At 41.7% G+C, this 24280-nt stretch overlaps 3 protein-coding genes across 3 annotated transcripts in view; 1 reads left to right on the top strand and 2 right to left on the bottom strand.

The window, feature by feature from the left end:
* VGLL4 (vestigial like family member 4) overlaps positions 1-4966 on the bottom strand; it is an 87234-nt gene extending 82268 nt beyond the window's left edge. The window contains exon 1 of the mRNA XM_068420027.1: positions 4783-4966. The gene's annotated coding sequence lies outside the window, so the exon portion shown is untranslated. The remainder of the gene's footprint in view (positions 1-4782) is intronic.
* The window catches only part of ATG7 (autophagy related 7), a 371865-nt gene that overhangs the window by 207813 nt on the left and 139772 nt on the right, over positions 1-24280 (top strand). The gene's annotated exons all lie outside the window — the stretch shown is intronic.
* The window catches only part of TAMM41 (TAM41 mitochondrial translocator assembly and maintenance homolog), a 31549-nt gene continuing 16711 nt past the window's right edge, over positions 9443-24280 (bottom strand). Inside the window, exons 8-10 of the mRNA XM_068420028.1 lie at positions 19519-19627; positions 11395-11531; positions 9443-10062 (exon numbers count right to left, since the gene is read on the bottom strand). Of these exons, the coding sequence (XP_068276129.1) occupies positions 19551-19627 (77 nt within the window). The 3' untranslated portion in view covers positions 9443-10062; positions 11395-11531; positions 19519-19550. The remainder of the gene's footprint in view (positions 10063-11394; positions 11532-19518; positions 19628-24280) is intronic.

Below are 24280 nucleotides of genomic sequence, written 5' to 3' on the forward strand. Positions count from 1 at the left end.
AGCAGAAACCAACCTGAACCAAAGCTGAATTTTTATAAGTTTCCACGTCAAGAACCAGCTCTCTAGCCCATGTGCAGGTATTGCTCTATACCCAGATCTCGTAAGGGAAAACAAGTGACTAGCAAAATGCAGGTACACAAACAACTTCCTCTGGATAGATCAGATTTAAACCCTATGGAAACCATTTCATAAGTATCTTACTTGTTACAAAATCTTAACTGTTAGATTTAAAGAGACACAAGCCAAAAGCACTTTTACAGGAGTTCAAGACATTTTTATCTACCATGATTTCAAATATTAAATATCTTACTCAGTCCTTTTATTTATCAGTCACTGCTTCCACTCAGCATTCCCCTACTCTGTCACCTCACCTACACTGCAGCGAAGAAACATTCTGAAAAACAGCGAAGACACGGAATGTAAAATCATAAAGACACGGTGCCTGAAAGACAAGTGAGCTACTAAACACTGATCCACTAGCAAGTTTTTCATGCAACACTTGAAGAACACACCATTAGTGTAACGAAACAGCACATTATTTTCCCCTCTCCTTTTCAAGCTTTTGCAAATTCCATGCACATATGGAGTACTCTCAGCATAGCAAATGCCTGTTAGCGTTTTTTTAAAGACTATAGAGAAATTAAAGCTTTTGAAAATGAACACTTAAGCGATTCCATGGATTTACACAGCACCTTCCAAGCATCAGGGAAGGAACACGGGGAAAAACTCTAAAGTTTCTTGTTTGAAACTTAAGTAAACAGGCAGGAGAGAAACCAGCACCAAACTCACTGCAGACTGAACAGTGAGACAGTTATCCAATCCCACAGAAGTTATTACTCACAGTGGGGTATGTCAGGAAAGGTTTAAAATAAAGAGAATAACTTTATATTTGATTTTTTTTAAAACTGGAATAGCAAATGGACAGAAAGGAAAGAGAAACATGAAAGATTACGCTTGCGGCAGCGATCTCCACTACGGAGACACGATGGCTTTTGTCTGGAACAGACCTTACCTAGTAACCGAAGTAACAAGCTGGATAACAGAAACAAGTTGGGTGATGAGAACAAAAGGCCTGTACAAAAGACAGGCTGTGCAGATAAGAAGAATTTAGACATAGCTTGGACACAAAGATCTAAAGAGAGGTCACAGTCATCAGGAGACTTGGGTTACAGGTCTGACTGACAAACCCAAGAGCAGCACAGCCAACAGCCACTGCAAACACGTTAATAAGAAACGTCTGAAAGCAGACACCAGTAAGAAGTTTCTCTTAAACTTGGTGAGTGTGAAATAGAGATAGACATCTACACAATGCCAAGGAGAGAAAAGGATTGAGCTTTTCAATGATGTAGAGAAAACTCTGGTACTTGAATTCATATGCCTGGTGAAATGACAGAGAGAACGTTGGAGGGAGAAGTGGTGGATTAATAAACAAAGCCTATAACAACAAAAAATGAGACAAGAACAAGACACTCAAGAAACAATCCAGAGTGAGGATTAAAGTGAAGTTAAGTGGACATAAACACAAGTATAGGGAAAACAAGATTAACTGGAGAGGATGGTCAAATAGGTCAAAAGCAGCTGACATCTAGGAAGATACAGGCCCAGTACTTCCCAGTCAGATACATAACCAGAAGCACCTAAAGAAAGACTCCAGCGGATTTCAGTGGAAGAAAGCTAAACTGAAGAGGAAGTCCAGACACAACTTATCAGCACAATCAATAAGTCTACAGAGGAGAGGAAGATAAAACAACAGTTTGATGCAAACCAGGTCAACATCCTTTATTTTTTAAGATAGGAGACAGTAAAGCATATTTGTAGCACTAATGAGAATAATGATAAGCACATTGTGTTCACTGTGTCCTCAATAGCCACAATACATTTAAATTCCTTCAGCTGCACCTAGATCAGAGCTTCTACTTGTGGATACATAAACCCTGTGTTGAGATACCCATGAGAAATGTTAACTGTAAGGGCCCAGTTTCGGTGATTACCATGTAGCAGTGATCATCCTTCTGCATTTACAACTCTCAGTCTCCAGAGTGAGTTCAAGCTACTTGGCCAAAGGAATCATCGAAATACCACTTTTTTTAAAAAATGTATTTATTCAGTACTTTGGTTTTTACCAGTATGTGGGTTTTTTACCGTGCTTGTTTTGCATGTGGAAAATGTGTTTGAACAGGCAAATCTTCAAAAAGAAACAACTTAACGATTTAACTTACACACAGAAAATTATAAGCTTAAAGCAAAGCGTTGGCATTTTACCTTGTGCTTTTTGATTTCTTGTCACGTAAATCCTCCTTAACAAGGTAACACTCTAAAAAGAAAGCTATTAACAATGCTATTTGAATTAAAAGCTAACAAACGTAAGAAATTACAGGTGGAAAAGTCTAACCTGACAATGTCTTGTATCTCCAAGATCACTCAGTCCATCCTATACGTTATACATTCTGTTGCAACATATTATGCAACATCTAACTGTAGTAAAAAGAACAGAACCGAAACTACCTTGTACAATAGAAAACTTTCAAATGTATCTGGTAACAAGCAAAATAACCTTCTCAGTGTCTCTATATTGTACTAGTTATCAAAGCTACGTATATGTAAACAAGAACCTCCTGATGTTTTATAATGTGAATGTGCTGCTTCAGTCAACGTGCCCCAAAGGTCTGCATCAGTGATTTTCAATCCTGTTTTTGCTACTAGCCGTATTTTATACTACCAGACTGTCAGATCTACCCAGACCACTTCTGCACTGCCTCTGGGTGCTCATCACTTACAGAACTGGCCTAATTCCTACTCTAAAGCAGGTGTAAGAGCGAGGTGGTAGCACTCGCCTCACCGAGTCGTTACTGAGCAGAGATAAGGAGGGCTAGCAACACAACATCCAGCACCAAAACACCCCAGCCCTGTTCCCTGCAATGTGCCTTGGAGATGCTGGCGATTCAGCAACAACCGTTTCAGCCCAGTTTGCTTCAAAAAGCAATGCGAATGTACAGCGTAGAGACAGCCAAATTCTGCCAAGAGTCTAACGGACCAGACCAGTGTTTTCCTTGTGACTAAAGTAGTTCTTACAACTGATCCCAAAAAGCCTCATAGCCTGATCCCACATATGGAGATTATAACTGGTGTATCAACGAGAAGAAAGAGAGGTGTAGGAGATTTAAGCAAAAAACACTCTACATTAGAAACATCCTCACAAGTAGGGAGATGGGAAAATATAAATAAAGGTCAAAAAATTTGGAGAAGAGCCTTAAAATAAGGTTTACCTACTCTTAAGGCAGGAGAGGCAGATTGCTGCCAGATTTTATACAGTTTTGGATCCAAGGGTTCTTAATATCACTGCTTGCAAAGAGGATTTCAGTCCTGTTTCACAACCTACAGTTTGTCCCTCTATGAGGAACACTTTTTAAACAACTCCCCATTCTAAAGTTAGAGAAAATCTAATCAGCAAAGTTACCCTGCAGGAGAAATCCTGGAGCTCCTAATCAGTTACTTCTCTTCGGTTTAATTAAAAAAAGTCCATTATTTCTTGTTCCTGATAATCCTGAAGCGCCACCAGAGTAAAAGGGAAGCGAGCTGGCTTCGTGGTTTCTCAAATGTCACTGGAAACGGTTGTTAAATTCCCATTCACTGCACCTTCAGAAGAGGGGTGCACTGGTGTCATGTGCAGTCAGCTTGACTCGGAAAATTAATTACTTCTGATTACATCTGGGAAACATAAAGCCAGCTTGGCTGAACCGACTGAAACTACACCGCTAAAGATTAAATAAAAAAACCTCTACAGACAGAATATACCAGGGGCAGAGTCAAAAGCTTGACAGTGCCCTCCGGACCCATTCTAGATGATTTTCTCCACAGGACCCTCAGCTACTGACGGAACTCCCGGGATTTTCTCTGTAAGGGAACCCCCCCCCCCCCGTAGCCAAGGTGTGACTGTAAGATGGCAGGCAGAGCGCTCCCGCTCGGCCGGGCTGCTCGGGAATCGCCCTCCGGATGGGAACTCGCGTCAGGACCTTTCCCAACACGAACTTCCCCGTCGCCGGCGGGAGCCCGCGCCGCCCTCGGGCCGCAGAGCCTCCCCCGCTCCCTGCCTGCCTCCCGCAGCGGGGCCCGCCGGCGGCCCGGGCAGCGGCAGCCCCGGGACACCGCACCGAGCGGCAGCGGCGCGGACACCGCGGCCGTGCCTCCCCCGGGCCAGCACCCCCGCCCGCGGCGGCACCCGGCCCCGCCGCCCGCCCAGGGCGCTGCCCCGCTCCCCGCGCCAGACGAGCGGGCCCGGGCGCGCCGCGGGCCCAGGCACCGGCGGGACGGCGCCGGGGAGCTCGGAAAGCCCCGCGCCCACAGGGCGGCTCGGTCCCTCCCCTTCCCAACAGCCCCGCGGCCGGCTCCGAGGCGGTTCCCCCGGCCCACCGCAGCTCCCCCGGGGCGAGAGGACGCTCGGCTCCGCCGCCCGCTCCCGGGACCAGCCCGGGGAAAGTCCCGCAGCGCGGAGGACGAGGCGGGGGCTCCCCCGTCCCGTCAGGGCGGCGGCGTCCCGCCTGTCAGCGCCTCCGGGGCGACGCTCCCCCGCCCCGCCGACACTCCCCTCAGCGCCCCGCGGGCCCCGGCGCCGCCAGCGGCAGGCTGCCGAGACCCGGGGCCGGCCACTCCCGCCCGGGACCCACCGCACCCGCGGGGGCACCTGTCCCCTTCCTCCCGCCTCGAACTTCCCACCCGGGCAAGGCCGGGCTCCGCTCCGCGGCCAGAGCCCGGGGCCGCTCCCCCGCTCGCGGGCTCACTCACCAGTGTGCTCCCGGGCGGGCGGCAGCAGCGGGGCCGGGGCGCCGGGCCGGCTGCAGCGGCCGAGGGAGGAGAGGGCAGGGGAGCGGGCCGGGGGCGGAGGGCGGCTTGTTTACTCCCGGGCCAGGGCCGGGGCGGCGCGGCCGGGAGCGGAGCGGAGCAGGCGCGGCGAGCCCCCGCGCCGCTGGCCCCGGCGCCGCTCGCTGCACGGGCCCGGGGAGGAATCCCAGGAATGATGGAATTCTGCTCCTAGCAGGTGGGGAGAGCGGGGCGGCCCCATTGGCCGGGCCCGGCTATGAGGTCAGCATAATTAGGGTAATGAGGCGCTGACATCACATCCTCGCAGGTAGGGAGAGCGCGGCGCGGAGGAAGCGGGAGCGGCGCCGGGCCGGGCCCCGCCCCCCGCGGCCGGAGGAGGCGGGTCCTGCCGGCCCGGCCCGGGGGTGTGCGGCGGGGCAGCGCCGGGGCTGCCCGCGGAGGAGCGGGGGGAGGCGGGAGGAGTTGGCCGTGCCAGCCGCTGGGAAGTGAGAGCGGCGCGGGGAGCGTGTGGGGAACGGGCAGCAGCGCCGCGGGGGACGTAAATGGGGCAGGTGCCCCGCGCCTGTGTGCCTGGGGACAGGAGAGCAGCGACGCTGCTGTGCGGTGCCTGACTCTGAACCATGCTTTAAGAAGATTTTCTAGAACCAAGGGAAACAATAAAGTTTCTCCTCAAACAAAGCAAAGGAATTTTTAAAAGCAGAACTCTACCACGTGCGTTTCCAATTAAAACGCGCCGTCATTCAGCATCTGAGAAAGCGGCTCAATAGCCCCACGCACAATTAAAATATACCCAAACAACGAAAAGCAACCTTTTCAGATGTTACGGTAACATGCTACAACTAGGCTTGAGGATGCGGGAGGTTACGTCCCCACCTTTGATCCGATGTGAAGACATGAGGTCTGAGCAGAGCTGGCATTTATTTCCTGTTTACAGCCCGCACTCCCGACGCGGGTCTCCACAGAACCCTTCTTGCGTTCGCTCTGACTCACTCCGCCGTCTGAGGAGGCTGCCAAGAGCCAGCCTGGTGTGAGGCTACAGCTGAGCTACCACCGCGGTCGACAAAGAGCTCTCCTACGCTCCCATTCCCAGAGTACGAGCTCCCCTTTACAATTCCAGTCTGAAAGTTTCCCAGTAGCCAGAACGATCCAGCCCCTCAAACCGGGATTACTGCGAAAAGCAACGCACACGCCTGCTCCCAGCGCCTCCCTGCCGCTTGGACACCAGCCCCTCCTCGGTCATCCCCAGTGCCTGGCAGCAGGGCGCATTCCCCGTTGGACATGTGCACGACTCAAGCGATTTAGGAGCACATCTTGCTAAAACGCTTTGCCCGTTTTGAGTAATTTCATGAAATTAAACTTGTACTTATGAAACGACCACTTCTCAGAAGCTAGGACTTTACCAGCGTACCCTGAAGAGCCTGGTAATGCCATTTTCTGCAACAGGCATTTTAGCTTGCATAAATTAATTGTAATTAATTAACAGGAGGATATGGAAAAGCACTGTGCTCATGTTCTGTTGTCCTCTGTTGACCATCAGTCATCAGCTAGAGAATCAGGTCCCATAACGCTACATTTTACCTTTACAAATGCCACAGGGAACTGAGGTTGCTTCAGATGGCTCTTGGAGTCCATTGCAAAGGGACAGAAAGGGACAACAAACCAGCCCGAGCCCCACCACCGAAAGCCTGAGGGTTGCAGATTGATGGTGGAACCTGAAAAGAGCACGAAGCAACAGAAACACAAAGCGTCTCAGTACAATTCTCCTGTTCAGCTCCTCCTCCCTTCTCTCAATGTCACAGATGTATTTGCTAGTAAATGCTTCAGCATATAAATGGCAGCGCGACTGTCTTTGTCTTTTCTCAAGGAAAAAAGTACCAAGACACAGCAAGGTTTATTTTAGATCCCGAAACTGGCGTTTGTGCACGAAATAGCAGAGGGAGCCCAGCTCCCACGTTTACCCAGAGGCGCAGCCAACGCAGCAGCCCAGCCAAGGGGTGTGGGAGGGAACGGCCGGGGATGAGTCCACACACCCTGCATTTTGATCCCTTGAAAGACTCAGGGTCCGTGAAGGGTCTGTGCTGTCCAGTTCCGATTTAAAAACCTATCAAAATCATGCAAGAATAACAGATACTTAAGTATTTTCATATCCTTGCAAGGACAGGTCATGAGATCTCAGGGCCACCAAAAGCTAGCCAAAAATGCATTCCAAACACTAAATGAAATCCAGATTCAGACTCAACACACTTAGTGGAGCTAACAGAATTATTTCAGTTGCTAAAAAACCGAAAGGCAAATAGTCTAATAACAACCATAAACATTATTTTATACCTTTCTTAAACTTAGTCTATGATATTTACAATATATGGTAATATTTCTAGTTTTAAAAGTTGATATTGTATTAATAAACTACTGTAAAATATTTTCATTACTAGGAAGCAGAACAGGAGTTTGATGATCTAATATTTGGAAAAATGGTATTCAACATAGTGATGTAAAAATTATTTGAGAAAAAAAAATGCCGGACAAGAAAAATACTATGAAATAAGGAAAACAAAAAACCACAGGCACTGAGAAAAGATCTGAAGTAGACGTTGGTACGTATCATGAGAATGAATTGCTGCAGACTAATTACAAACATTTTTAATATGTATCTTCAAGAAAAAAAGCATGCCACTCCTGTTCGTAACTGCTGGAGGGGAAGAGGTAGGAAGGGTTTCTTTGTTTAAAACGACAGAGCTCCTGGGACGAGGAGGAGCTTGAAGAAGGAGAGGTCAAACCAGCTTTTGATCCTTTGGATGTGCTATTACAGCTCCCAGCAGAAGTTTTAGAACAGGATATTTATTAAACATGTAAAGAGTCTGAAGGAACATCGGCTTTCTGGGAGCGATGACCCTGTGCATTCCCGTACAAACACTGCTAGCACACACAGACTTCCCCACTGAAGTTAGGTGTCAACGTTTGTTAAAACAAAAAAAAAAAATGAAGTGCAAGTTGTCAAATGTTGGAAGTCTTTGAACACAAATCTTAACAGCTAACACACCATAAGAAAACCTTGTTGAAGCTGCTGAACTCAACACATGCTAAAGCTTAGCCAAGCTGTTCAAAAGGCAAATTCACAAATTAGTAAAGCAAAACCAGCCTTGGTTGATGAACCATATTTTGGTTTGCCTGGGTGTTAAAATTTGTTTTTCATTTTGCATGTACTTTATAACTGAATGATATCAAAGGCTCTTTGCTGACTCAGACACCAGCAAAAACACGCTCTGCTGAAACACAAAACCTGACCGAGATAGTTGAGGGTTTGTACCTGAACTAAACCAGAAGTAGTGCTTCAGCCCAAGCCCAAGCACGCAGGGAGAGCACCTAAGGGACGATTCAAATCCTGGAGCAGACTCCAGTGGCCACTCCTGTTCCAAATGCGTATCAATCACTGGAAAATTAGTGACATTCTCCATACAGTATAGCCAATGCAACAGAAGAAGACTTCACCACTGCGTGAGGGAGCCAGGATTGTGAACGACCGTGCATCTCAGCTTCAGCAGTACCAGCAATGTCTCCTAACTTTGCCGCTGCGGAGGATGCTTGTCAAGCAAAGATTTGCTACGCTCAATTTGTGTAACAGCCCACATCCCCTGGGCCCACCGAACAATGCGTTAGCGCAGTTTCATGGAAAGACACCAATATTTCATGAGCAGCAAAAGCTGCTAGGTCATTTCTGGGTGCAGTTTGAGAAATGTCTTTGAACAGTTACCACTGTTTCACAACTTGTCTTAAGATTTATTTTTTTTTTTAAATATAGAGGAGGGAACGGACCTGAAATCAGAGGGGAGGGGGGGGGAAGGTATTCTATCACGTGCAGTTGCAGTCTATAGGGAGATCTGGTGGCTTAGTTCTACAGACCCTACTCAACCATTAATCTTGTAATTATTATTGAAATTAAGCCTGACATCTGTTCCATGACCAACTAAGAAAACAAAACATTTCCACTATAATAACAGTTGGTTAAAAACGCCTTGGGCAAGTATCTCCCTACATGTGGGCCACAGCAGTGATACCCCTTACTATGGTGAAAGGCTTCACTGTTAACTAGACATGGATACTCAGTGTGGAAAGGGGCTCAAACCTGTTTTGTTAAACTGTTCTCAAGTGATTTCAGCCTGTAAGATTAGCAGCAGGGAGCACATGTTGTGTGTTGCTTCAATCAATGATACAAGTGTAAAGCTACAGAGATGGTTCTTTCTCCTTTAGGTGCCCGTCTTAAGTGATTTGCCAGCTGGCATTCACTGCATGTAAAAGAGGAATTTACCAGAGTTCTTCCAATTTCTTACTGCAATTTCACTTGTGTTTCAAACAGCAGCAATACAGATACTTCTGTTACAATAGGGAGGAACACATGAAGTTACCAAGTCTGAAGAAAAGCCCAAGATACACTAAACTCTGCACAAAGATGATTAAGTTTGTGCCAAAAGCAAACACTTTTCCAAAGGCATCACAAAACACCATGATTTGTCACAGGCTTAATGAAGTATGTCATTGCTTCACAATATCTGTCAGTACAATTACAATGCATACCTCCATCTATCCACATCATCTTTTAATAAAATAGGTTAATTTTACACCAAATGACAACAGCTTTTAAAATCATATCTCAAAATACATTTTATCAAAACCAAATTGTGTAGCCTCACCAGCAAACATCTTTTCTTCAATGTTAACACTGCTAAACTCTGAATATAAAACTCTTCCCTGCAAAAATCTAGGTTGATTTGCACTGCACCTCAAAGCTACCTTAGATAAAAACACACCCAAATTCAAAACACTGTAGCACATAAGATTTAAAAAGACACTTTAAATTTTTTTGAAGATAGTTTATTATTTCATTAGACCACGATATGTTAAATTGCAGTAATTCCTGACAGACAAGTTCATCCAAACTACAAGTTGATGGGGAGGGTTATTTATTACCTGCTTCAAGACAAAGCTTGCCCTCTTCATAATTGTCTGCCCCATCATCCAAAGGAAGATTAAAAGAGACAGTATAATTTCAGTTGGAGCAGGGTCATAACAGCAGCATAATCTTCAAGCAAACAATGAGATACTTTCAGAGTCAAACAGAAATACGAACACCACTAACTCTGTTCTTTCAGAACATTTAACCACAGGTACTTTTTGCTTGCTTTATTCTAGAGAAGAGGAAGATTCCACCCTATGGAGGTTCCCATAAGACGAAGACAGACAAGATAGCTGAGCAAAAAAAAAAAAAGGAGTGTCAGATTAACAAATTAAAAGCACCCTTTGGCCATCACCCAATGGTTTTAATTTGTTAAAGTTTTGTTAAACACCAATAAAATGACCACAACTGGTTCACAGCAAAACTCTGAAGGGCAAACTCAGTGTAAAAGAAAGGTCAGTATAATCAGTGATACACAGATATAAGTAAATATTCAGAGTAATTATTTATTATACACTTTTTTCTGATTCTGCCTCTCTTCTTGTGCAGTAAACATATATATATATATATATAAAAAATAAATTTAACTCCCTATTAGATTTGTATCCTAACTTTCACATAGGACAAGAGAAACTTTAGACCAACTGGGATCACTAAAATGATGAATAGGTTGCAGTTCATGATTAGATGCAAAATTATTTTAAGAGTTCACATACTAACTCATTGTAAGCTACATAATTTACATACATTTCAAGGCTGTAAGAAAAGGTTGTTTAGTCCCCAGAATTTCTTCTAAACCAAAGACACCAGCAGTAGGTCACTGGATGAAAGTAAGATGCCTGCCTAAAGGAAATGGACACCAAAAGACTGTCTAAAGCCCTTTGGAATATCCCCACCTATCAGCTCAAAGATGCATCAGGGAATGACACCGGAAGAATCAAGTTTAGTCACATTTGTTGGATGAGAATACCCACACCAACTTAATACTCTGTGTGCCAACTTTATAGCTCTTACGGTCTGATCTTGGCAATTACTGAGGACTTTAAATCCTGACTGACCAGCAATTTCTACACTAAGGTCAGTTATCTCATCAGAACAAGTGGGCTTTCTCCTCAGTGTCCAGTTGTGCCCCTACCACTGTGACTTCAGAATGGCTTGCAGAAGGCTGCAGGTGACCCCAGCACAGCCTTGCCGCCTGCAGCCCCTGGGTTTATCAGGGACAGGAACCGGGCTGGAAGGCACCACTTGGGCAGCTGCACCGATACAAGTGGAACATCAGAGAGCCGTCAGATCATTTTAGTCATGAACTCAGGAGGGTTGAAGGGTTTAACATGCTGGGGGTGTGTGGGGGTGTGTGGGTGTGTGTGTGTTGTTTTTAATACAAGTAACACACATTTAAATTTTTATATTGGAAAGAGAATCCTGCTGAAATTAGTCACAAACTAGACAAAGAACAGAGGAGACACATTCTTTAAGCAACAAAAAGTAAAGCTGAAGAAAACACGCTTTACTTTAAAAGCACCTATGCAAGTACAACCTTTAAATATAATCCACTTAAAAATGTTGTAAGAATTTAAAGCACAGTGATACAGTTTCATCATCTGCTGTTGTCTGTACAAACTCACCTTCAAACTGTCAAATTCCTACTGTCTCAGTCTTCTGTTCGGCAGTTTTCTAAACCAAGGATGCAGGGTCAGAGTTAGCCATGAGCGTGCAGAGTGTGCACAATCTCATAATCTAGGATGTATGCCCCGATACCAGACTTGGGAGGCAATGGAAAAGAAAAAAAAATAGAGATTGGCTAGATTTTGTTGTGAAAATAATTTGGTTTTAAAAAGCCTTGCCCCAGACTGTCATGCCAAAGCACTGCGACACCATCATGAGACAGACATTGGTAAGGCTGCTTTATATCAGCTCTTCCCCCCACTCCTGCACCACTTCTTGAAGCATTCTAAGAAGCTACTAACTTCTTGGCTCTCACTATTGTCTTCTACAGGGAGAGAGCCAGACATTTCATCACTAAGAGCAAGACAACTTCAGGATGGCAACATTAAAAGAAAAAACCAAAACCACAAACAAAAAAAAACCCAACACTAAATGCCCCCTTCTCATGCTTCACTACTAATTTTAAAATAGGAGGTTTGGAGAAACTTTGGCAGGAGGCAGAGATTAAAAAAATAATCCGCTGTGTGGGAACACAACCTTTCAAATTTACTAAGTATACCATACAGCTAGATCGATTCCATGTAAGGGAAGGAATACAAATTAATTCAATAAAGCCAAAATGATATTTAACTAAACTATTTACCTAGCTTGTTTAACGGAGTAGGGGAGATATCTTGAAAGTTTCCCAGTACAAAGACAAGTGAAGGAACCAACAGAGAGTGTGTTATGACCTTTCTTTTAAAGACGTCATGGTTGCAGACTCTAAGAATCAAATTCTATTCAAATCTAAAACCAGGAAAAACCCTCTATAGCCATCACACTTGCATGAAGTTTCAGTCAGATCAGAATATTGGTCTTTGCAGCTACATGACTTTCATTTTCTCAGAAAAATGTGCATAACTGTCAAAATAGCCATCCACTGGTAATGAAAAGGTTTTGGCAGAATGCTGGATTCTGAAGGCAAAAATGACATATAAGTTCATAGACTAAATATGTAACTGGAATATTTGGAGTTTTTATGAATAATTTCAGAATGTATAGTCTGAAGCTTCCTGTTCATGTACTAAAACTTTATCAACTTCTTAACATTTCTGATTTAACAAGTATGAGTAAGAGGTTAAAACATGCAAGAGTAAAATCATAGAATTGTTTTGATTGGAAGAGACCTTTTAAGATCACCAAGTCCAACCATTAACCCAGCACTGTCAAGTCCACCACTAACCCATGTCCCTCAGCACCACATCTACACGGCTTTTAAATCCCTCCAGGGATGGTGACTCAGCCACTTCCCTGGGCAGCCTGTTCCAATGCTTTTGGTGAAGAAATTTTTCCTGATATCCAATCTAAACCTCCCCGGCACAACTTGAGGCCGTTTCCTCTCATGCTATCATTTGTTACTTGGGTGACATCCACCTCACTACAACCTCCTTGCAGGTAGTTGTAGAGAGCGATAAGGTCTCCCCTAAGCCTCCTTTTTTCCCAGGCTAAACGATTACAGCCGCTCCCTAAAGCAGCCATTAAGTTCAGGATCAGTTAGCAACACTGCTGTAGATTTTTATCTAGAAAAACAGGTAAATAAGGTCACTGCAAAATTTTATGAAACCACAGTATCGAAAGTGACAGAGCAGCTGTTCACTCAAACAAAATAGATACCAAGAAATAGCTATACAAAGGTAACATCTCTTCTTCCTGCAGTAGATAATACAAAGAAAATCAATTTTCTACACATTCAGAATATATGGCCAGCAGAAGTGAATTTGAAAATGAAGAATGCTTTGTCCTCTGTGAACACCTTACCCATGAAAAACTATCAGACACACACTGACCTGACATTTTGACCTTCAAAGCATATTTCAATTTCAATTCTATTTTTAAATTAATTGCTGGGAAAAGGCATGAGTCACAACCCTGCTTGGATCCCCCTCTATTGGACACTCACCAAGTGCTATGTTTATTCTGAAGTTTTCCAAGTCCGAACAGGCTCTAGCATTACCTCCTCAATCAGTTTAAAGAACACAGACCTTACAGTTCAGTCCCCTAAGCCACCCAGGAATACTGGCCTCTGTATCCATCTTTATCTTCCCAGTTTGGCAAAGATGTTTGTTGCAAACATCAGGAAGCTATGGGATACTATACGGTCCTGCTCTCTAATAGAAAGGAACCACACTTGTTCAGCTGTGTGCTACCTAGAGGCACCTTGTTTATGATAAGCTTGCAGCTGCTACTCTCCATCTGTTAGTCAAATTCACTGACATTGAAGGTCAACCAAACCTGAAGAGAAACCTCACCAAAGCACAGGTGAGAAATACAGCCTCTGCACTTGAAACAAAGTCAGGTGCCTTCCATATAGCCTGTAGTTGAAGGGTCATATAGCCAGCCACCTGGAGGAACTCACTACTCAAATAGTTGGGAAAAAAGGAAATGAGCAAGCGATAAAGAAGACACCTTACACATGTTGATGGACAGGGTCAGCATCCTGTGTGGTTCAGTTTATGTACTCCTCAAATCTTAAGTTTAGGGGCAGCCAAACAGGTTGCTCACAACAGTAGGCAAGTTAATAAAGGGACACAATACTGAGATCAAAGACTGTAAAGGGAAGTGGAAACCAGAATTTATGGTTATGTATCCAGTCAAATTTTGATTTGCCATTCATCCTGTGTCATCTAGTTTATTCCCTCTGAAGCATGAGATAGAGTTACATACTTCACTGGCCCTGTCTATCTCAGAGCCAGCTAGGCCCATGCTGCTGACTCACCTACGGAAATCCTTAGTAGTTTGATTGGGTCCAGGCTCTTCATTACAAAGAAGCCTTTTAAGACATCAAGAAATCAATCATCTGCCTGGTTGCCTTTAGTGAAAGCACTGTTACACAGGAAAAAAGGGGATGGAGCATGAAGCAACGTCCATGGTGGAACAGCCAAACCAGAAAAGAGGTATGTCTGAACAACAGTATGAAAGACTCAAGAATTAAGTCAAGAAGAGAAACAATAAAACAATAAAGCAGTATGGAAATGGAGCAGGAAGGTATAAACAGGAAAGTTACAAATGGAATGAAAAGCTAAAGTGACTTTTTGTGAAAGAACAAACACACCTCATTACGACAAAGAGTTAGTTACATATTCCCACGTACTGACTTCCCGTGCAACAATCACTAGTTATTTTAGTGGATTACAGCTGTACGACCATAAGAAATCATTTCCACATACTGTTGAGGAACTTCAAAAGCAACTAACAAGTCTGAAATCAATCTCCCTTCTCTTAAAAGTTTTACATAGCAAAACGTTGTAACAACTGCATGAAGGATTTTATACTAACAATAGAGAGGAGTTCAGGCTGTAAGCTGCTCTAGGCTATGATTCATTCGTGGCGCTCTGCCAAAAAAATAAATACATTCAAGACCAATGGCCTCCAGGGGAAAGGTAGGCCACTTTTTAAAAAGCACAGAGATAAATGATTTACAGAACAGAATACAGTTTAAGATTTCAGCCTATATGGATGCTGAGGAAGGACTTTCTTACGTCTCAAAGATTTACTGCACAGACTTGAATGCTGGCAATGTATCAACAGCTGGAGTAAACTAGGAACTATTAAACTGGGATTTGCAAAACCCCCTCCGAAGAGCAAGAAATGACCCATTATATTGCTGTACACAAAGAAAGTTCATAAAGCCAAATCAAGATATGCAACGGGTATTTCAGCCACGTAACACAAACACGGCCAGTCCGGATTACAGGCAAACTCTGCAGTAAAGCAACACCTGTAAAGGGAAAGACCGATCCACTGGCAGCATGACAAACAGTTTAAAGGTGGGGAGGGTTTGACGCCATACAGCATCTGCTGCACATAAAAATGTTTAATTAGCTGCTAAACAGCAAGCAGTACATTTCTATTTTTTTCTACAAGAACGTTATTTCTCGAATAAATGCCCTTGCTTAGCTAGCAAGGTTCAGAACAAGGATAGCTGTTTCGCTACAGGAGGTGAGGCCAACTCATTCTCACACATCAGATTGACTTGTAATTGACTTCTAATGTTTTGAGCCACCATTTCAGTAGCAAGCACCTTCTGAAACACCAAAACCACTTTTACAAGTCTTACTCTAAGATTCAGAACATTAGCTTTAACTCTATTGCTAATGGCTTTTAAAATAAATCTGCTCATTTAAATGCTTCCCTAGAGTTACAACTGCATTTCATCATTCAAAAAATTTTAGATTTAACTGCTGCTCATCCCCAAACTTAGCGGTAGTGAGGAACTGCAGAGGAGGAGAAACACTGAGCATCTTAGGATGTAAGATATCCTCATAGGATACTCTATTTGAAGTTCTGGTACACACATGTCTCCAGGGTACCCTCTCTCAATAAAAGGGAAAACAGCCACAACCTCAAGGTAACAAATAAAAAAAAACACCAAAGGGAACGAGCTGTTGGAATCCAGCCTTCACTTATGCTGCAGCCACATCCCAGGAGGGGTTCAGCAGTGTCCAACTCTACTGAGACATCACATCGATTTTTTTTTTTTTTTAACTTCTGTAGATTCAAGCCGAAGCTGTATGTTGCCATTAGTCTTAAAAAGGAATTACATACCTATTCAACAACAGTAGTAACGTATGTATTTTGAGTCAAGCATGTGATGAAATGCTCTGCTAGTAAGAATTCTCAACCAGATGTTGGGCAATCATCTTATGACACATGATCTCTCTCAACCAGTGCTTGAAGCAGTTATAATTTATGAGCCAGTGGTTTCACATCCTGTGGTGTGTTATTTAACCAGGTTTAAAAAGCCCTATCCTCACCTTTTTGTAAAAAAAACAATAAAACAAACAACCAACAACAAAAAAAGAGTACAGGTTGGTCAGGATGGTTTTGTTCAATGATCCTACTTTCCAGTATGGATCATGATGTAAAACTTCACTTAATTGCACTATTACAGGAGGAAGGAATGAGCTCCTTAAAAGGCGAGAGGGTCTAGTTTTGCCACTGCCTACCTTTTTTTTTTTAATTAGGTCATATTGCTTATTCTGTGGATAAGGTTTTGCTCCATCTGTGCACCACAGATGCATCTCTTTTTTTTTCCTTTCAGCTCGTACATTTCTATACAGCACCTAGGAAAACCTGCGTCCTTGAGGGAATTACGGGAATTACAAAAATGCAATAGTTACATTTTCATTTAGAGACATAAAGAGGAGACAAATGAGGCAAAATTTGGAATAACACTTTAGTTGTTAGCCTTAATTATCTGGTAATGTATTCAGTACATGGAATAGATTTCCAACAATCCAGTGTGCAGCAACTGGCATTTTTTAAAAACATAAAAACCCCTGTATTTTTCTGCTTACAGTATTCATTTCTAAAAGTTGACTACAGGAACAGAATTCACACACACACAGAAAAAAACCAATTTCACTAAGAGTGATCTCGCTGAGTTTGTCGAGGACAAATTCTCACCAGTGGTGAGCATCCTCTACTTCAGGAGTTAAGGTTCACTTAGACCCTTTCCACACAGCCTTAAAAGAAAATAAACACAACTACAAAAGAAAGCCCCGAAGATACAAAATTTAATTACATTAAAATAAATTAGTAAAATCATTCTGCTAACTATTCATGCAGAGGGTTATTTTTGAAATTGTCCTGTTTCCTACAAGGAGTTGATACCTTATGTGCTGTCAACGTCAGTTTCTAAATTTTTTTTGTATCCTAAGACTTTCACAGGTGATGACTTTTTTTCCTCCCAAATAATACAGTAGACCCTACTAAAAATTTGCTAACACCAAATTGCTGGTGTAAATATCAGGTTTTTGTCCGTGTTCCTGCCCATATGCGGTTTCCCCTACAGTGTAGTTCATTTGGGACAAAAAATAAAAGCTGTTACCTCGTTAGATGACTAACCCAGGCAGTTCTGCCAGCACTGCACTTCTTACCTGGTAACTATTTCCTTCAAAAGGTCATGACTCCATCCTGAATCTTTTCTCATGCTGTTCATGTGTCCAAAAGCCTTGTATCTGCCGGGGTCTGTTTCTACCACTGGGATCAGTATTCTCTGTTCTTAAGAATTTTCCTCCGAGCATACTTAAGTAAGTCAACATCTGATTTCAGATTTCTTTTTACTAGCACTTATGCTGAAATGTAAAATATTGTATGGCTATTTCAAGTCTTCACTACATATGAAGTTAATTTTAAGGTGGATAGGGTGTATTTTGTATAAAAGACTTCTAGATTACCCAGAAAGGAACCTCTTCATGCAAACAAAAAAATCCAGCCAAAACCCAACGTTAATTTAATTCAAGCAGTGGCTTAAATTCCCTAGCTCTGTTTCTCATAATATAAACTTTTCAAATCAGGGATTTTGGCCTCTTACTACTAAGGACAGAGAATGCTAGTACCATACATACAAACGATCTCTAGCTTAAGTCACTTCTTTTGCAGAATATGCTACCATAAAAAGGATAGTCAGCTTCCTAGTATCAGAAAAGGGACATTTGAGAGGATTTGTCTTGCAAATTCTAGATCTATCATCAACGCCTAATGCAAAGTGTTAGGAATCTGCCTATGACCTTAGAAAGTTACTATTTCACAGTAATAGTTTTTTCCAACAAAACAAAAAAAAAGGGGGGGGGGCCCACATTTATTTCCTGACTCAAATTCTGCCACTTTAAACTCAAATATTTTAAAATAATCACAAGTTCCCTTGTGATTAAAGTAAGCCTGAATGGGTCATATTACATACAACAATATATTTTCTGTCTTATTTCTTAAATTTATGCTTTGAACTGCTCCCTGGAAACAATTAGCAGCCAATTTCATTCCAATTTTTTTTTTTTTAAGTGAAATCATTAAATCAAATGTAGCTTGAGAAATGGCCCTACTGATCACATATTACACAAGAAAAAAATACATGCTAATCAGGAAAGATGCCTTTTATTTCCATTTTTTACTTTTAAATTACTTTTATCTTTGACAATCTCACAAATAAAATGAAGTGTTCTCTCAATTTATTTCTATTAAGAAAAACATCCAAAATTAGCAAACCCACCTGACCCAGTGCAAAAAATATTCTATTTACAACAGATGCTCCAAATTTATAGCGTCACACATGAATACTGCCAGAAATGACCATTCTTTAATGGCATGATTAATGTAGCATGTTATGTAAAAGTCCAATTTTCTTTAGTTTAGCTGATTTAATTAAGGGAGAACAAATTTTATCTTTGCAGACAGTATTTTCAGGAAAAAAAAATATTTAAAGAATCAAGCAATAGGTACTTTTGTTCATAAAATTCCCAGCTTTGAAGCACTTGGATAGAATCTTCTGCCAAACAACACACATTTCATAAATCTGCACAAGTAGGTCCTGAAGGTCAATGAAAGTACGACTTCCCTTCCAACTGTGACACTTCTGACAATGCTTAGCCATGAGCTGGGCAGCTGTCATCTCAGTCTCATGAAAGGAACACACAAGTTTTTATGAAAGGATCTGATACCTGACAAGCTTCTCATTTCACACACTATTTCCCACAGTGAAAGTCACTGTCGACGTTTTTGGATTCAGAATGTCACACATCTGAGAAAAAATGTACTTTTCATGAAGTCTACCCTGTAGAAGCACCCAGTACTGAAGCATCCTCAGAAGAATCCTAAGGATGAACTTATAAGTGCAGAAATGATCTATTTTGAGAGGACAGTTTAATATCTACTTAAAACTCAATGGACTCTCCAGTTCCATAAGTCCCTGACAGAACTAAAATTGCAAGAGTGAATATTCTGAAAGAGCCTGAGGGTATTTTGGAAGATAAAGCTAGCAATACATAGAAAATAAGTGGCTTTGGTTTTTAATTCATAGATATAAATCAATCCTTTTTACTCAGAGTTTCTGAAAATCCAAGCTATAGTATACAGGAAAATTCATTTCAGTGTTTACAGAGTATAATTCCTTTCCCCTATTACCATCGAACCTTCCCCCACTAACAAAAGTTCCTATTTTAGTAGTAAAATTGGGCATGTAAATTATTATAACAGACTTCTTAAATGCACTTTAATCTTCTCAAGTAGGCAAAGCAACATCTGCAAAATATTTAGAAAAAAAGTACCATTTATTTACCCATACATAGTATGTCAAGACTCAAGATGTCTTCCTTAACCATCCCTTTGTCATTTTATATAATTTCTTCATACTGTAAGTTATAGATTTCTTTGCCCCTAAAAAAAAGACACAAAACCCAGAAGATATCAACATTTAGGAAGGCTAATTCAAATACTAGGTTTATTACATTAAGTAAAGTATTTCCATAGAAGAATGGCAACCTAATCCATCAGGCAGACATGTAAATAACCTTGTCACACTCATAACATAGTAAATAATGACACAAAAAATACTTTTAATAGTATCAAAGCATGCAAAATAGGTTCATTCTGAAGGCCTGACAATGTTGCATACAAGCACATTGTGTAGACAATGACCAAGGTATAGCAAATGTAGAGATTCATGATAAAACTCTTAAGTAGTACAGAGGGAAACTTCTAACTTACATCATTTTTCCTAAATGCTATATATAGGAAGGCTTTTAAACCATCTGTGTCTACTGCAGACCCTCACCAAGCCAATACACCATGCTTTTCAAGCCCTTTCTGATCTACTGCTACGTAGCACGTCCAGCTGAGTAGGATTGTACTCTGGCCCAGTAATGGACCCCTGACAGACTATATTCTGCAGCAAGACTCCCAAGCAGGACTATTTAGAGAAATCCAGGGTGTTAGGCGTGCAGGTTAATTAGCTGGCCACATCTGTGAGAGGAATCTAGTTGTTGAAGCATTTCAGCTCTTAAGACAGGAACCCATCACCAGATTCTGCTGATTAGATGAGGCAAGAACCACAGCTATGCCCAAAGCCGTGCAGCCAAATTTTACTGAAGGGATAAAGGGGAAGGAGACAGAGAGGAGCGAACCAGGACAAAGGAACAGTCTGCTCAAGCGAGACAAGCAAACGCTGCATGACTGGTAGACAACAAGCTTTATACTTCCAAATTCTGCTTTACCAACTTCTTCTGCTAATCAGATTTTAGTTAGCCTTGCTTGATGCTATACATCAGGCACCCGATTGCCTGCTGTAGACCAGTTCTTCACAGTTGGAATTGAGAAGCATCACGCTGATGCCCATCTTGATTAAATGTCCTCAAATGCTGCACACCACTAGCAGCTTTCCAGGACAAAGAAAGCCAGAGCATTGCTATGCAAAGGCTTATGAATTAAAAATGAAAACAGAGAATTGTTTTTTTCATAGGAAATGTGCTGCTGACCGTTGAGGTGGAAATCTGTTCTGGTTTCAACAAGTCTTAAAATACATTATAACTTCCTTGAATATTTTGTTATTGCCACATCCTAACTAACGGCAGCTACCTTTTCATAACTGAGAGAACAGCACATCTACAAGAGAATAAAACTGCTTGGCTTGCATAATGAAATGACATCTGTGTCCTTGGGTAAAAAGCAATAATACCAAAATGATGATGGGTATGGAAAACCAGATTAATAAAGCATATACCCAGGTGAACTGAAAGAAGCAAAAATAACGAAATTACGACAAACAGCTGTAATTTGGCAACACTGCCAATATCAGAAGTATACCGTGGAAAAAGCAGTGTGAATACCCTGTCACGGGGATGTCGTCTGGACCAATTTTCCTTCAGAATAACCTGCTGTCACTTGTTTATAATAAACCTCATATGAAGCCAGAATATCTGTCATACTCTAGCATCATCCTGCAGTAGCCCACAAGTAGTGAACTTTGGTAAATACCATGCCATTACACTAGGCCTACAACCAAGGCAGGCATTTCTCAATTTTCATAAAGATACAGAAGGATTTTGCAGCAGTCATTGCCTCCAAGCTTCTACAAGTTTTAGATATGAAGGGACTGAGGATGACTCCCACACAATTTCTGAAGTATAGCCTTAAACACTTCCTGAAGTTCTACCAGAGATGAGCCTTCTCCTACAGACCTAGAGTGAAAAAAAAGACACAGCCTTTTGCTGGGTTTAGTCATCTCGTAATTGGAAACTTGAAAACAAAAATATTGTTAGTCTTGGCATTTCAGCGGGGTTCTGAGATCGTAGTCAGTGGAGCTACTTATTTTTCCTCCTTCCAGCCTTTTTTGATTAAAAAAACACCCCAAAACAAACAAAAAAAACCCCAACATAAAACACAGAGTGCCTTTTCAGATTACAACTGATTCTAATCACAGCCTTACAAACTCAAAACTGAAAAGGCAAGTTTTAATGCTGCACAAAAAGCTTTAATTTTGATACTTACATGCATAAATTAAAAATGATGGTATGTTATACTTACTACAATCTGTCTTATGTTTATTTAATAGAACAATGTTTACCTGACAAGACTGAGTAAAAGTACACAGAAGCAATTTAGCCAAAAGTTACACAGTATGACACACCAGAACACAAGGAAAGGTCTTCTGGAACAAACAAGCAACTTAGTCCCTGGTTTAGCCATCTACTGCATTTAACTTTTTTTTTTGGGGAAAAAAAAAGGGTATGATAATATTTGATTTTGAAAAGACCTTAGAAAGTAAACAAATTGAGATAAAATAAGTGAAAGATGCATTCAGTATTAGCAGTCTAGAGTCACAAGAAGTCAAATGAATATGCAGGAATAAGGAAAAGTGCATGCTCTATTTCTGAAGGAATGTGATGGAGAGTAAAAAGCCTATCATAACAAATATGCTTTATGTAATCAATTTTGCACTTCTTGTGTCTCTAATTGCAATTTAAATAAACTCAACTTTACCTTTTGTAAGGAATCATCCATACATGTATTTTCAGCTTACAAAACCATGTGCATCCCATATGTAAGCTCAAACTTTTCTATATTTAATAGTTTTTTTGCTAAAAGCAAGCACACTAATGAAGTCACGATGGGCTTTTCTTTGCAGCATCTCAAATAACAAGTAAATAATCATATAAATTCTCAAGCCCTTCACGTATCTGCATTACAATTGCACACAGTGTAAGAATTCCAGTTGCAGAACAAGGCTGGACTGAGCTCAGGCATAGCACATAAATGAAAGAAGTGGTTCCAATCTCCAGAGTTAAAACTATGTAACTGTACAGCTTTGAAAATTACTGCCCAATCTCCTAGGTACTATACTTGCAGGATACAGCCCCTTGAATACCGAAATTGCTCTGCCAGAATCAATGTTGCTCTGCCATTCCAACAAAGCCAGTGTACTTGGAAGCACAGTAGAGCATGTGGCTAATCAACAGCAACACAGCTGATACAGCCCTGCAGGACTGTAATTAACCACGCTGGCACTGCCGCCTGCACGTCAGCTTGTTCTATCAGCTTGCCAACCTACTTGCCTCTTGCAGCAGCTCAACATAAAGAGATTTTTCTCCTTCATATTTTCCCCCTGCAGGGAGCACTACACTGAACTCCACCCACTAGGCCCTTATGTAATGAGATGCTTACATTTCTGCCCTAGCACATCATGCTACAAAGCAAACTACAGGTTTATACATACAGCTGGTTTCTTAAAGCAGCCCTAAGGGTGATGAGTCACATCTGTAGTAAAAGTTAATGGTTGTAATTATGGCTCAGTCTCAGAATCTGAAGCAGTTGGACCACATGAAAATGTCTTTCTGCTTTAGCTATGAATCTATGACTTGGTGGTTCCACCTCCCCTTTAGATTTTTCCACTATATGATACAGAACAAAGACCTAATGCACATGGAATCAAGACCACAAAATTTCAGTGTAAACATAAGTTGTATCTGGTTTTACTTAACAATCCATGTTCAGTTTTTTGGAAGCGTTAGTGTTGTAAGATAGTAATTTGGCTATAAGCCCCCCCGAGTTTCCCAGTAGATGTGCCTGGCTGTAGCATTCTTTATTTCCTTTTGAAAAGAAAGACTAATGCATATACTGCTGAAGAGCTGTCACGTGGAGGCAAATAGTTACATATTGTTAGTGTATCATGCACAGACACATGCAAACTTTGTACACGTATTTACAGTGAAGTGCAGTGGTATGCAATATCTGCTCAGGCAGCTGATGAAGACAGCAGTTATCACAAATCTACAGAATTTTTTATATGTAAAGCTGTTCCTTATAGTTAAAAAAAAAATTCCTTGAAGACATAGTATACTAATATCCCAATTCTAAGAAAGCAAATGTTATTCAGAACAGCTATGAGCATTTGTGCTAACTTAAAAGTATCAAACAATTGCTTCAACTGATGATTTAATTCATAGTATTTTATTTATAAGAAATTTTCAAAGCTTGCAGCATTCCTCTAGTAAGATATAAAGAAGAAATCTAAGCTAAAGAAGTATCAACATCTCATTCAGAGGAGCTAAACATAAGAACTTCAGAGTTCGTTCCCAAAGACCATGCAGACTCTGGCTATGTGGGAAAACAAATCAAGTGATGGTGCCATCGCTAATGGGAAACAGAGAGGCATTCTCACCACAGACTCGCAGACAGACGTAGGCACATTTTCAAAAACTAAATAAGGCATTTAACAACAAACAAAAACATAGAGTATGAGCTCAACTTTAAAACCACATTGGCAGAGAAAGATGAAAAAGGTTCTCTTAAATGGGTTGAAATTCTTTACTTTGCTTGTGCTCCTTGCCAATAATGTTAATACACAGCATGCCATCTCAGCAAGGACTATTCTGGATTTAACATTTAATTTAGAAGCATGCTGTACGTTGGACTACCATGCTACAGATCAGGGAGTAGGCATTCCACTTTGTTGTTGTTGTTGTTAAGATAAAACAATCAGCTAAGGAAATCATTGTGTGTCCCCCATTGCATTTAAAAAAGAATGATGGCCAT

This window comes from Nyctibius grandis, chromosome 29, assembly GCF_013368605.1.
Source record: "Nyctibius grandis isolate bNycGra1 chromosome 29, bNycGra1.pri, whole genome shotgun sequence".
Classification (NCBI taxonomy): Eukaryota; Metazoa; Chordata; class Aves; order Nyctibiiformes; family Nyctibiidae; genus Nyctibius; species Nyctibius grandis.